At 37.3% G+C, this 12,416-nt stretch overlaps 1 protein-coding gene across 2 annotated transcripts in view; it reads right to left on the reverse strand.

Annotated features, from left to right (window-relative positions):
* LOC110048765 (importin subunit alpha-4-like) overlaps positions 1 to 9,316 on the reverse strand; it is a 36,909-nt gene extending 27,593 nt beyond the window's left edge. Inside the window, exons 1-6 of one of the 2 annotated variants that reach the window (XM_089297594.1) lie at positions 9,148 to 9,316; positions 6,260 to 6,304; positions 5,295 to 5,384; positions 5,131 to 5,166; positions 2,160 to 2,212; positions 1,243 to 1,290 (exon numbers count right to left, since the gene is read on the reverse strand). In XM_089297594.1, coding sequence (XP_089153720.1) covers positions 1,243 to 1,290; positions 2,160 to 2,212; positions 5,131 to 5,166; positions 5,295 to 5,384; positions 6,260 to 6,304; positions 9,148 to 9,198 — 323 coding nt within the window. In that variant the 5' untranslated portion in view covers positions 9,199 to 9,316. Of the gene's footprint in view, positions 1 to 1,242; positions 1,291 to 2,159; positions 2,213 to 2,804; positions 3,127 to 5,130; positions 5,167 to 5,294; positions 5,385 to 6,259; positions 6,305 to 9,147 lie in introns of those variants that run through there. The other variant, XM_089297595.1, reaches the window with a different exon arrangement.
* Between the last annotated feature and the right edge of the window lie 3,100 nt (positions 9,317 to 12,416).

The following is a 12,416-nucleotide window of genomic DNA, read 5'->3' on the forward strand; positions in this document are numbered from 1 at the left end:
TATCATTGAGAGAATAGTAACTACTAGGTACTTCACAGCAAATCTTGATTAGCACCAAAAAGTACCATCATGGTTAGGAGTGTCTGGACACATCCTCTTGATGCATCTCTAAAAGCTTGGTATACAAGTACAGAGTTTCTTATTCAGACATCTTTTGTGTATCCAACCAGCACAACCAAAGAGAGGCAACAGTTCTAGAGTTTGATCTTTACTAGTGAGACCCACTTCATGGTCAATGGAAACCGTGTACTTTAGTGCACAATGTTTCACCGCATCAGGTCAGACTGTAAATGGGGTGTTAACTACCAGCCCCTCATACAGAACACTGCCTTGTACCCACCAAGTAACCCCTTGCTGAATGTCTTAAGAAAGCTGCGTTGTCCGCCCTGCAGAGTATGTTGGGGAGCTGGTTCCAATCAAGGAGATCTAGTACAGAACTGCTAACAGGTTCCTCCCACTTTCATGTACATTTAAGTCATGGCAGATCAATAGGAGGATTGCTAACATAGACCTGTGTGTAACAGTATTTTGCCTGCTGTCTAGGCATAGAGAATACATGTTCATTGCCTTCACCATTAGATCTGGGGCTTCACTGGCAACATATTATGGCTGTGTTGCATGGTGGTACTGATAAAGGCCTGGAAATCCTCAGTTGGACAAAAAGAAAAGGCTTTATACATACCAGACAGTCTGTCCAGGAAAGGATAATTTGATGTGATTTTTACCTAGTATTAATAGGTATTGTACCTAGACCATGGCTATTAATTGCAGTTTCCCCTCCCCTTGCTCACACATCACGGCTGGCTCCACTTCTTGATGCCATTTTGAATTTGTCAATAAAAACTTGAAAACTTCAGCCTGAACTATTCAAGTTTCAACTGAAATGTCACCATGTACAGGGCTGTCATTAAGTTTCAAGTCACCTGTAGCCTTGTTCTCCACACCCATAGCAAACTTGTTACTTAGTGGTTGAATTCTATCAACAACAGGCAATTTCACCCGTAACATCAAGGGAAAATCAAGCATACTCAGCTGTAACAGCTGTTTTGGGTTACAGCCCTTAATGTCAGCCCTGAAGCACTATCAAGGATCAATGCTCGTCATGGGCAGTTCTGGGTGACAAAGGCACCATTGAGTTAATTAATGAACAAGGATTTTCACATTTTTTATGTTGAGTAGTCCCTCAGAACCAATCATACCAAACAAATGTGTAAACGTGATTTTATTTGAATGAAAACTTACTTGATAAAGTCTTTAATTGGAGGATTTCTCTGCTTTGAAAGCATCTTCCTAAATATCATAAATATCTTGTCTGAGTAGAGGTTAAATAAACCATAAATTATGAAGTACAGTAGACAACCTTTAAAATTTTACCTTTACACACCTAAAAATCAAATGCAATATTTCATAAATAATAACAATAATGATAATAATAATAAATAATAATAATGATACTAATACTACTACTAATAATAATAATAATAAGCAATAGTAGTTGGACTGAGTGGAGTAAAATTCAGGGAGTAATTGCCCAAGTAATTTCAAAATCGGATTAGCGCGAAGCGTGAGGCCAATTTGAAAATACGAGCATGATTACTCCCTGAGTTGTATGACACAAAGTCCAATTACTAATTAATTGTATCTATAACAAATTTCGGAATTAAAAATATCTTTTGGGGAGTTCTTTTGAGCGAAAATGTCTGTACCGCTTTTCATAAGTTTTGAAAACTGAAGGAAACATTGTGAAGGAAGCCATGAAAGTGCACATAATTGACGGGAAAATCATGTGGGTATCCAATTACAGGTATCCAATTACAAAAAGTTCAAATTGGACACCCATGTGATTGTGTGCCAATTCCCTGAAAAATAGGTGTGTGGAGAACCAATCATGATCAAGAATTTTGTTATAGATATGATTGTGATAATAATATAACACTTTATTTATATAGCACTATAGTCCATTTAATTTATATTGCTATCCAATAGTGCTTTACAATTATTTTAAAACATGGGTAAAATTAAATAACTGATAACATAACTAAGCTGTAAAAAAACAAATTAATAAAAACTAGGAATAATAAACCTTATAATAATAACTTACAATAAAAACTATTATTATTATAATATAACAATAATAATATGTACAAGGATAATTTCACCTGGAAACTTGAACAGCTTCAAATATCACCTTGTCATCATTTGACTTGAGATACTGCAAGAATTCACAATCGGCAAATTAGCTGAATAGCAGATTTGCACGTTGTCTTCATTTGACTACAACTACCAGAATTCCTTTCATGTTTTCTTTATTATTTAAATTTTGAATTCCCAGTGGGGTTTAAATAACAATTGCCCTAATTAATATCAGAAACAGATAAAGTAAAGGATTCTAGTAGTTGTAGTCAAATGATGCCATCATGCAAATCGTCTATTACCGTCGCTTGCATCTAAGCATGAGCATGTGATGCTAAAACATGCCCTAAAGGTTTGTGCAACATGAGTGTACTATGCACTAACATTGCATGATTGGTCCTCAAACATTTGATGTTAAGCAGACTGTAATGCAAACTTTCGCACTAAAAGTTTAGCACATGAAATGGCAGAAACATTGGACTTTGCGTATTGGGAATTCGGCAGCCAATTCTATGGTTCCATTCCCTAAGTCCCTACTCAGAGGCACTCCTGGTTTGAATTTTCACCCATATTTGTTGATGGTGAACATTTTGAGCACAAAAGTTTGCTTAATGTAAATTTCATATTGATCAGTTTAGCCGTGGGATTAGACTATTAAGGTTACCATATACCTTCAGATCAGCAATTTTCTTCAAATTTGGATTTATGGGTCAAAGTATTAGTCGAAGAGTAATCTCTAATTTCTGAAACAAAAAATTGAAAAAGAAATAAATATTGGCGGAGAAATGAAGGTTTTATGTTATGGCCGGAAGTTAAAGTTCCCTCTTGATTGACAGCCCTGTAACGTGTAACAAATCAACCGAGACGACTTGCAGAAATGTTACCTATATGGATACCACAGACTGGCTGGCTACTCAGTTGATCAGCATTGTTAATCCAAGCATTTTTTGCATTACTGTCACTTGCATCTAAGCATGAACATGTGACACCGAAACATGCTCTAATTGGGTGTCAAGCGTGGTATGATTGGTCATCAAACATTTGAAGTTTAGCAGATTGTAACATGAACTTTCGCAATCTGAAAGGCTCTGAAAGTCTTGCTCCCACCAATATTTCATGGTGTTTCCAGAAGTAAAACCACTTTCGCGAAAGGCATATGCATATTCATTGTCAGGGCCAAGTTCGTGCCATGGTCTGCCAAACTTCAAATGTTTGATGACCAATCATGCCATGTTTGACACCCAATTAGAGCATGTTTCGGCGTCATGGGTTCACGTTTAAATGCAAGTGACGGTAGGTGTAATTCTATTAAGTTAAAAGTAAACATGGACCACAGAAAACTCCATGGACCAGTGAATGAGTGAAGAAGCGAAAGTTGGCTGCACAGATGAAGCTATAGCTATTGTATCAAGTGGGCAAAAAGATCGAGTCAAGAGAAGAGAAAGGTTCTCTAAAAAATTTGGGAACTTGACAGCTATAACAGCGATGTTTACAGTGAATCTACATTGAGTCCGATACCAATGAGGTGTCGGACTCAATGAGATCCATTGGAATATTATCCATGCACATTTGCTCCACTGCGCTTTCTTTGTTTGTTTTGTTTGCCCAGCCACTCTAGCATTGGTATCCTTTTTCATCTTCCTCATTTTGCCAGACCAGCTGCAAGAAAAATCGAGCCACAAAAAAATTATTTCTCCGCCTTGAGAGCATTGCAAAACACAACGGTCTAGGAGATTTGTGCGTAAATTTCACCGCAAGGTTACTCCAAGCGCTGATTGGCTCAGTGATCTGAGAAGCCAGTTGAAGGCATTTGAGGGGGGAGTACGTTTGTTTGCGAAGCAAGACATTTTTCTTTGCGCTGTTTTCTTGAATAAATTTTTTTGCTTGAAGTAGACACTACAGAGTTACAACTCACAGGGAATTTGTTTGATTGCCCTCAAATTTGGACAGTAGCTAGACTAACACAGTGTTCCAGATAAGCGAGGGGTCTCAGGTCAAAAACCCGACACATTGATAGAAAATTAATAATGATTTGGTGAGAGCAGTGGGAATTGACCCTTTGGAATTCCTTATACATACCCTATCTTGGAAAAGTATCTGGAACCCTGCTAACATATAAAAAACAAAAGCATGTCTGCGAATTGTTTATTTCGAAATATTTTTTCTCTGAGAGCGATTTTTGTACAATCACTTCACATTTTTTAAATCCTATTTTGAAAATGTTCTGTAACTTTTTACTGCAATTGAGTGTGGCAAAACAGAGACACTCTTTTTTAGCCTATTTTGTCCCAAAACCAAGGAAAAAAGTAAATTGGCAAAAACAAAAATTCGCTTTGACTTGTAGCTTCCAAAAGGTGATTAGGATGCTTGCATTAAGTGGTCGGGAAAAAATTGACAATTCATTTTATTTCAAAATTCTCTGTATAGTCTGATAGCCAGCTCTGATATGGGGTTTAGGTATCTACAGCTTAAACAGGACACACTACATCACTTGGATGTGAGAAACCCCTGAAGGTATACGGTAACCTTAAAAAGCTTGAAAATGCTTTGTATGGTCCCGAAAAAACTGTATTGAAACTGTATCAAGTCAATAGTCGGCCAAATGTTGACTGACTGATATGAATCAATCGAAAATTAGTCAACTCTTGACAGACTGTTGATCGAGTATCCATCAAGGGTATCGACTGAGGGTATCGATCAAGACTCAACTGCAGATACCTTTAAGACACATGATCCAATTTCCATAGCTATGGCAGCCTTTGTTGGCGTAGTCACAGTGCAATATGACATGTTCTTTTCAGGTTTATTTGTTCTACATGTAATCTAGGTTTAATTAGGTTTATTAGTCTGTTTCACTTATAATCATGTAAAAATGAATTGAATTCATTCTGACGTTACACAACCTAATAAACCAAATTTTCTTTAATTTATTTACTGTTTTTCTTTAGGTAAGAGCCGGTACTTTTTAAAGCCCTAACAATGAATCACTGACCACACCTCTTCAATAGTTGGAAGTGGCAAATGAGTTACAGTCTGTTGAGATAATAAACAGAAATTGTCATGAATATCCATAAACCATCAGGGCAGGGGCACATGAAACCCCTCTTAGGTTTTTGTTGTTACAGTTGTAATCCTCATTACCAGTTTAACATGCAAAATACCTGCTGCTGTAAATTGATTTCTCGCAATGGACTGACAGATTCATCCTCAGTGATGTTGCGTCTCTTAAGAATCTGGTCATCTCTTTTGCCCTGAATGAAAGACACCAATTATTATGATCTGATTTAAGATTACTATACAAAAATCCCTAGAGAGTTAACAATATATTCAAATATTAAGAAATATTTTTCTACTAGTGGATCTTGTTAATGATATTTTCATTGCACATTCACATAATTATCAACTGTCGCCAGCTGATTGCCATATGTTTGAAAAAAGTTGCTGACAAATTACTCACTCATATAGGCCACTACTGTGGACCAATCAATAAAATATTTACCATAAGTTTGCAACAATGTTGTTCACTCAAGTAGGCTGACGTAAAAAAAATTGAGGTGATCTTTAATTATATGATACCAAAATGTGGAAGTATCTCTCAGAGTTTCTTAAGTATCCAGAGAGAAGATGGATAAACTTTTTATCACAGTCCGCAGTTCTCAAGAACAATTGACACAAGAATTGGAAAATTGAGGGCATCCATGGTTACAACCCAAAGATCAGAAATTTATGATTTGTGACTTTTGGGTCAGTCAGGCTAAAACAGGTAAAAAGGTAAAGGCTGCATACAAGCCAAGTTTCTGTGGAGTGGCCCATCACCTCGGAGCTTATCCCAGTTTCTGTAGCATGAAGCAACACAGGAGTTTTTTCACTCCCCCCTGGATGGGATGCTTCCCCATCACATTGTTACCCTCAGCGTTAAATTTGCTAGTACATACCCATTTATACACCTGGGTAGAACCTAAAACAGGAAGGTGCTTAACTTTGTGGGTAGTTTGCCTGATTATGGCAAGGAGTGCTCTCAAAATTAATGCTTTCAACCCAGCTTGTGAATAAATTGGCGATGGCTGACTAAACCACTAGAATAAAATGCCAACCTCCCATCAAACCACAGATCTGGGACTGTTACCTTTCGTAGCTCAACTGTCACCTCATTTCGTTTGCGTCGTTGTTCCTACAAATCAACAGGAACAAAATTGGTGTAAAATAACATACACACCAATTTCAGGACAATATTTTCTGCTTTCAAAATTAATATCTGTAACAGAGTAACTTGAAGTTTGTTGGAATTGCTTCATATTGAATGTATAAACAGTTATCACACAAGGTAATGTACATCACATATGATTGAGAGAGTGTAAAAATTGTCCCCATGCCATGTGATACAGTTTACAATTCAGTTACGGCATGAAATTGCTCCTAATATGTATAGGTAATCGTATGAATCAGAGGGCAGAAATCTTGGAATGACTTATTTTAGAACAAATATAGTGAGTTAAAGAGACCTAAAATGCCTTCTGTTACAGATCACATTCTTAAAAATCTATCTTTTGGAAAATTTAAGCATTTTGAAAACCATGACATTCCTTTTCTTCTTTCTTTAATTTACATACACTGAATAGATGCTTTCCTTGAGGAAGTTTCTTGACAATAAATTGCAAAAAGTTAATTATATACAATGCAATGTACATTCCTTGGAATAGGATGGTTTTTTTAATGAAGCCATTATATTCCCAAAACACACTGCATTTCACAAGTTTTACCCATTGATCTATACAAGCTTTTAGTATAAATCTACTAGTGTTCTATCACAAATACTGTTCTCTGATTGGCTACACTACTCACTATCTATTCTGTGAAAGATAGTGAGTAGCGTAGCAGTGTGCGCTTGTTAATAAAATGACGGCCGCTTCTTGGCATTTTCGAAGTGTCTGTGAGGAGGATTTAGATGAAGTTTTGCACGACTAGTAGATTTATACTAAAACAATCAGATTATTCGCTCTTGATTCTGCGTGATAGTTGACTCGGGCTGTGCCATCGTCAATTATCACGCAATAGAAATCTTGAGCTCATAATCTAATCGCTTAAGGTGGTTGAACACAGTTTTTGATACCTGTGTTTCGTTCACCTTTTTCTCTAAACCCTTGATCTCTCGGCCGCCAAAAATGGCAGAAAGCAAGTTAACAACACAAACTTTGTTTTTTTTATGGTTAAGCTGACATGTGTGCCATTGCCATGGCAACATGAATAAAAATAAACAGGCCTTTAAAATCAGTTTTGTTTATTTACAAAAAATCTAGTCGTAAGATTTTCTTTATAATTTGCATGCAACAAACTTGTAATGATTCTCACAAGTTAACACCATTTTGCTAATAATTTAACAGAGAGATCTTTAATTTATCCTTTGTTGAAGGTTCACGGGAATATCTAGAATTTCCTTTGTTAAAGTTAAATTATTTTCAATACTCCAGTTACTTATTTCCTAAAGTATTTTCCTACCAAATTTCGTGAAATTCTATTGGGTGGTTTTCAAGAAATAGGTATATTTCCGAGAGTGCAATTTTTCATTCAATCGCAATGTTTTGACTTACTGCGCATGCGCTGCATTTAACTGGGTTCTTTCAGTAACAAAGAAAAAGCTGAGAATTGCTGGGTTCTTTGCATCATTACCTTTTCTAACATATCTTTGTGATAAAAGACTAAAGCCATCAATACACTGCCTTCAATTATAGAGAAAAATAGCACAGATAGTTCAGGTGTTGAGTAAATAAAATGATCACTCTATTGACGGCACATTTGTTTTTTGCAATCCTTGTGCACGTGCTGAATTGCATCAGCAAAAGCATGGGCAAAAACTGCATTCGGCCACCTTAAGGACGTTTGCGCTAATTCTCCATAGGAAAAAAGATGGCGACTGGTACATTTACCCATAGTTCTTAGTGCACGAAAACCTTAACAACGTTCATAAAAACGTGCAGAAACGTTATAAAAAATTTGGCTTTCTTTGTGCCCTGTAGGCTGTGTTAGGTTCGCAAGGCATTTTGGTAAAATGTACAGCCGCCATCTTTTTTCCTACGGTGGATTGTTTCTGCGTATCCTTACTGCGCACGCAAATTCGCACGCCACATCATGCATGAGAGCGCACGCTAAGTATCAAATGGAAAAAAAAATGGATCGGGCAGATGACCATTGCTATAGCTTTGCCTGGATTTAACGATCTTGGACGTTCGGTGACCCCTATTTTTCTTTTGATTGATCATTTTCTCTACTGATTTTCTACGTTTAGAGAGAAAAGGAAGAAAATCTATCGACTAGAAGTTTGAATTTTTTGCAAAATGCACCATCGAATCCCGTTCTTTTTAGCTCTTCGTTTATCTGTGCGACGGTTTCAAATGGTTCTTAGAGGGTTAAGTTTTGTGAAAACGTTGGTAACATTTGGATTTATTTACGCAACAGACCCACTTCTACAAATACGACTAAGATTGTTTGCCTCCGTTGACTCACCTTCGATATTTTTAACTAGTTAATAAACTGCTGTAGGACATGCTAAATTAAGTGGGCCAATTTTTCAAAACCAGGGTAGTTTTCCAGACGCTTTATCTCTGAAACGAAGTCGGTGACCCCCATTCTTTTTTGTATTTCTGACACAAGTAACTCATTATCTGACTGCAGTAAAAATTTTTACAAAAATCTATCGACTGGAAAATTTTCGCGCCATCGTCCTAATAAGCTCAGAAGATTGAGTTTGTTTCGCTAAACAGCAAGCTTAGGTAGCTTGGCGACGCTCGTTCTTCGTTCTTCGAACGAATAAATTAAGATAAGCTTCGAGCTATAAAATAACTATCCTTTCCATCTGTTTAACGAACAAGATCACAATTTGACCAGCTTAAGTTACGCTCAACGAGAATAAAACTAACAATTAAAACATTACGATCCAATGTACGATCAACTTCAAATTCAGTTCTCACAGCTGTCAACCAAACAGTGTTTTACTTACGAATCAGGACACAAACTTACACTCGAGTCCTTCCCTTTGTTCTTGAAACTTCGAATGCGGTTCTCCGACATGGTTTCTCTTTCGACGAAACTGTGGTTTGAATCGTGGAATCAACAATTCTTCAAGCACGCTAATTCTCAAACTTGCTGCCACTCGCAGTGCGTAGAAAGTTTTACTTTTGAAATTTGTACTTTACCGTAAATTAAGCTTGTGATTGGCTGCATTTTCCATGTCCAGTTCTTTGTCCAATCAAATTTATTCACATTCAACGAATCTCAGTTGTGATTGGTTTGTGATTAACAGCGACTCAGCTCGTTCCCAGAGCCCTTTTGCATTGATAGAATCAGGCTCAGGGGAGGGGTCGGGGAGGACAGAGGGTGGAGGGGATCCAAATTTGTTCCTTCCTCTCACCTTGCTTTCTCAGTTTAATTCAATTTATTTACACTTATTTTAGTTACATAAATTCACTTAATTAACAACAAATACAAAATCAGAAAAAAATAAGAAATGCAAAATTACATTATATATTTTATTTTAAGGTTACTTCCCACCTTCAGAGGCCAAAAAAATCGTTTTTTCTTTTATTTGACAAAATTTAAGTTCGTCATTTTATCTAGTGTTTCCAAAAGAAAAACATTAAAAATCTCAAAAAGCGGCCGAGTTATTTAGAAAAAAACGTATTTTCAAATAAAGTTAATAAACTAGGAAGGTGTCACAATCTTGTCAACGGGCGAGAACCCTGGGGAAATTTTCGCGGCAAACCCTCATCGCTCGTATTTCATGTCATTTGCATATTTTTATTTACATCACGCACTTGACAAAAATTCCCACCTGGAAGCTTTTTACGCTAACTCCTATGGCCCAAAGAAGAAAGAAAAAGCTCCATATTGTCAAGGAAAGAAAAAAAAAACCTTGCTGAAAGCGACGAAGGCCCTTGGTTTGGCCAAACGCCTTCGACAATCTCGGCGTCTGCTGAAGATCCGGAGCGTTCGAATATCCTTGGAGCAAGTAGCTTAAAAATCAAAGTTAACGTCAGTGCAGGCTGCGAACAAGATTCTTCGTCGGAATCTGGCGGAAGTGATGAAGAAAATGAAACCTACCCAGGGGAACTCATTTCAGCAATAAGGGTATTTCTTAAGCTGTCCGTCGATTCCTTAACGTCTTGTTTTTCAGCGGCACATTTCCCCCTTTAACCTTTCTGGCGCGGGTTTTGCCTTTGCCTTTGCCTTTGGCGTCTTTGCCCATTATATTACGTCGCCGTCCTGAATTGAACTCCACTGAGCGTGATAAAAACCATGTTGCAATGCGATGCTTTTCCCGGGAAATCTTGATCTATTGTCATAGGCACTAGGAGGTCCTGTTGTTCCATTGGCTTGCGGTTTTATTAGGCGTGATAATCTCCGGGCGTGGCGTGAGTTGTTTACGAACCTTTACAAGCTAAAATCTCGCATTTGATTTTTGGGCGAATACATCCACTTTGAGCGAATTTATAGGGTATGCAGATTTGACGGATTTTCGTGAAATTTTGCCCGAACATTCCAGAGATAATGACAAACCAAAGTGTGTCGGGAAATTTTGATATTTAACATATTTTTCCCGTGGCGTCCATTTACGCAACACGTCTCGCATATTTTTAGCTACTCCAACTTTAGAAGCGGATATCTAGACAACCAATCAGAATATCGAAAAAGCCCGACACACTTTCGTTGATTGATGCCTTGTGAATAAGACTGTGCAGCCATTTTGCTCGTACTGCGGAATCCGATACCCGATAAATTCAATAGAAGAAGCCTCGGTCGTTTCACGCCTTACCGCCTCCTGACACTTCCTAAAAGAAAACATTGCTGAAATTGTATTTTTTTCGTAAAGTACATTTATTAAGCTTTCTTATGATATATAGTTTGTTGGGGTTTTATTGAAACTGGCGCGCGTACGATTTTTTTCCCGAGGGGCACCTGCGAAGGTGGGAAGTAACCTTAATTTCTTACTTTTTTAGAAATGGTAATAGGACTGAGTGGAGTCTGATTCGGTCTGTAATCACACGAGTGATTAACAAAATCGGACGACCGCGAAGCGGAAGTCCGATTTGTTAATCACGAGTGTGATTACAGACTGAATTGGACGACACGATGTTCTGTTACCAATTAATCATAACAATTACAATTTCCCACAAAAGCAAAAATTTATTCGAAAAAGAGCGTTTAATAGTCATTTTTAAATATCATAATTGAAAAATACATGGAGAATAGCTTGCAAAATGGCTGTTAAGTTTCTTTTAAACCAGTCACCAGAGACTAAACCTCCTCAATTTTACAAAGTCAGTCTCTTGAATTGGTTACGATAGTGATTGTAATCAATGTTGTGATTGGTGGATTTAGTGGAGAGGACTTAAAATGATTGGCCCATGTAACTGTCCGATTACAGGTGTCCGATTACAGGCAACTGTCCGATTACAGCTTTGCAGATTAATTGGAGCAAAATACAGCAGTTTATGCACCAATCACATTTGAGGAAATTGTAATTGTTATGATTAAAGAGAAAAGACCAAAAGAATACCACAGTAACATTTATGAAGATAATTAACAATTAGATTATGAGCTGGAGATTTCTATGAGTTGACAGTTGATGAGGCCGAAGGCTGAATCAACTATCGCCTCATAGAAATCGAGAGCGAATAATCTAATTGTTTTAGTAGAATTCTAACTGAAATATAAGCAAATAACGGTTTTTAATAATTTTTCTACGCATTATTGAACTTTACGCTTTAACGTATTGAATTGTCCTTGGTGCGAGCGCACCCGTTTTTTCAATAATTTCAAGTTTTTAAAGTCAAGAAACCGCTAATGTCCTTCTTTTGATCTTATCAGGAATTTAATTTACCCATTTACATCTAAACTTTCTTCCAAAACTTCGGAAAAACGATAAAAATGTCGCATTTTGTGTACGAACCACAGCCACTACACGCCAAGGGAAACGCCCTGGGGATAAGGTTGCAAAGAGTTTTTTTCACACATGCATGATCATGTATAGCCTATTTTTCGGCTCACCTTTTCTGACTCTGCGCTTGAATTTAAAGCGTGAAGTTTCACACTACTTTTGATATGTAGATAAATAATTGCAAAACGTTGCTTCAGGGAATTTAGTGAGAATTCTACTAAAACACCTACCTAAACAATAATCGCTCTTGGCCCAAGGAGTCGCCCAAGGGGTTTTGGGTCAATTTTTGTTGGGTATGTGCCGCTGGCCTGTCAAAACTCCTGCCCCATTTTAAAAGGGTATACAACTCAGC

Source organism: Orbicella faveolata, unplaced genomic scaffold (genome assembly GCF_042242905.1).
Source record: "Orbicella faveolata isolate gen_17 unplaced genomic scaffold, um_ofav_v1 contig_3, whole genome shotgun sequence".
NCBI lineage: Eukaryota > Metazoa > Cnidaria > Anthozoa > Scleractinia > Merulinidae > Orbicella > Orbicella faveolata.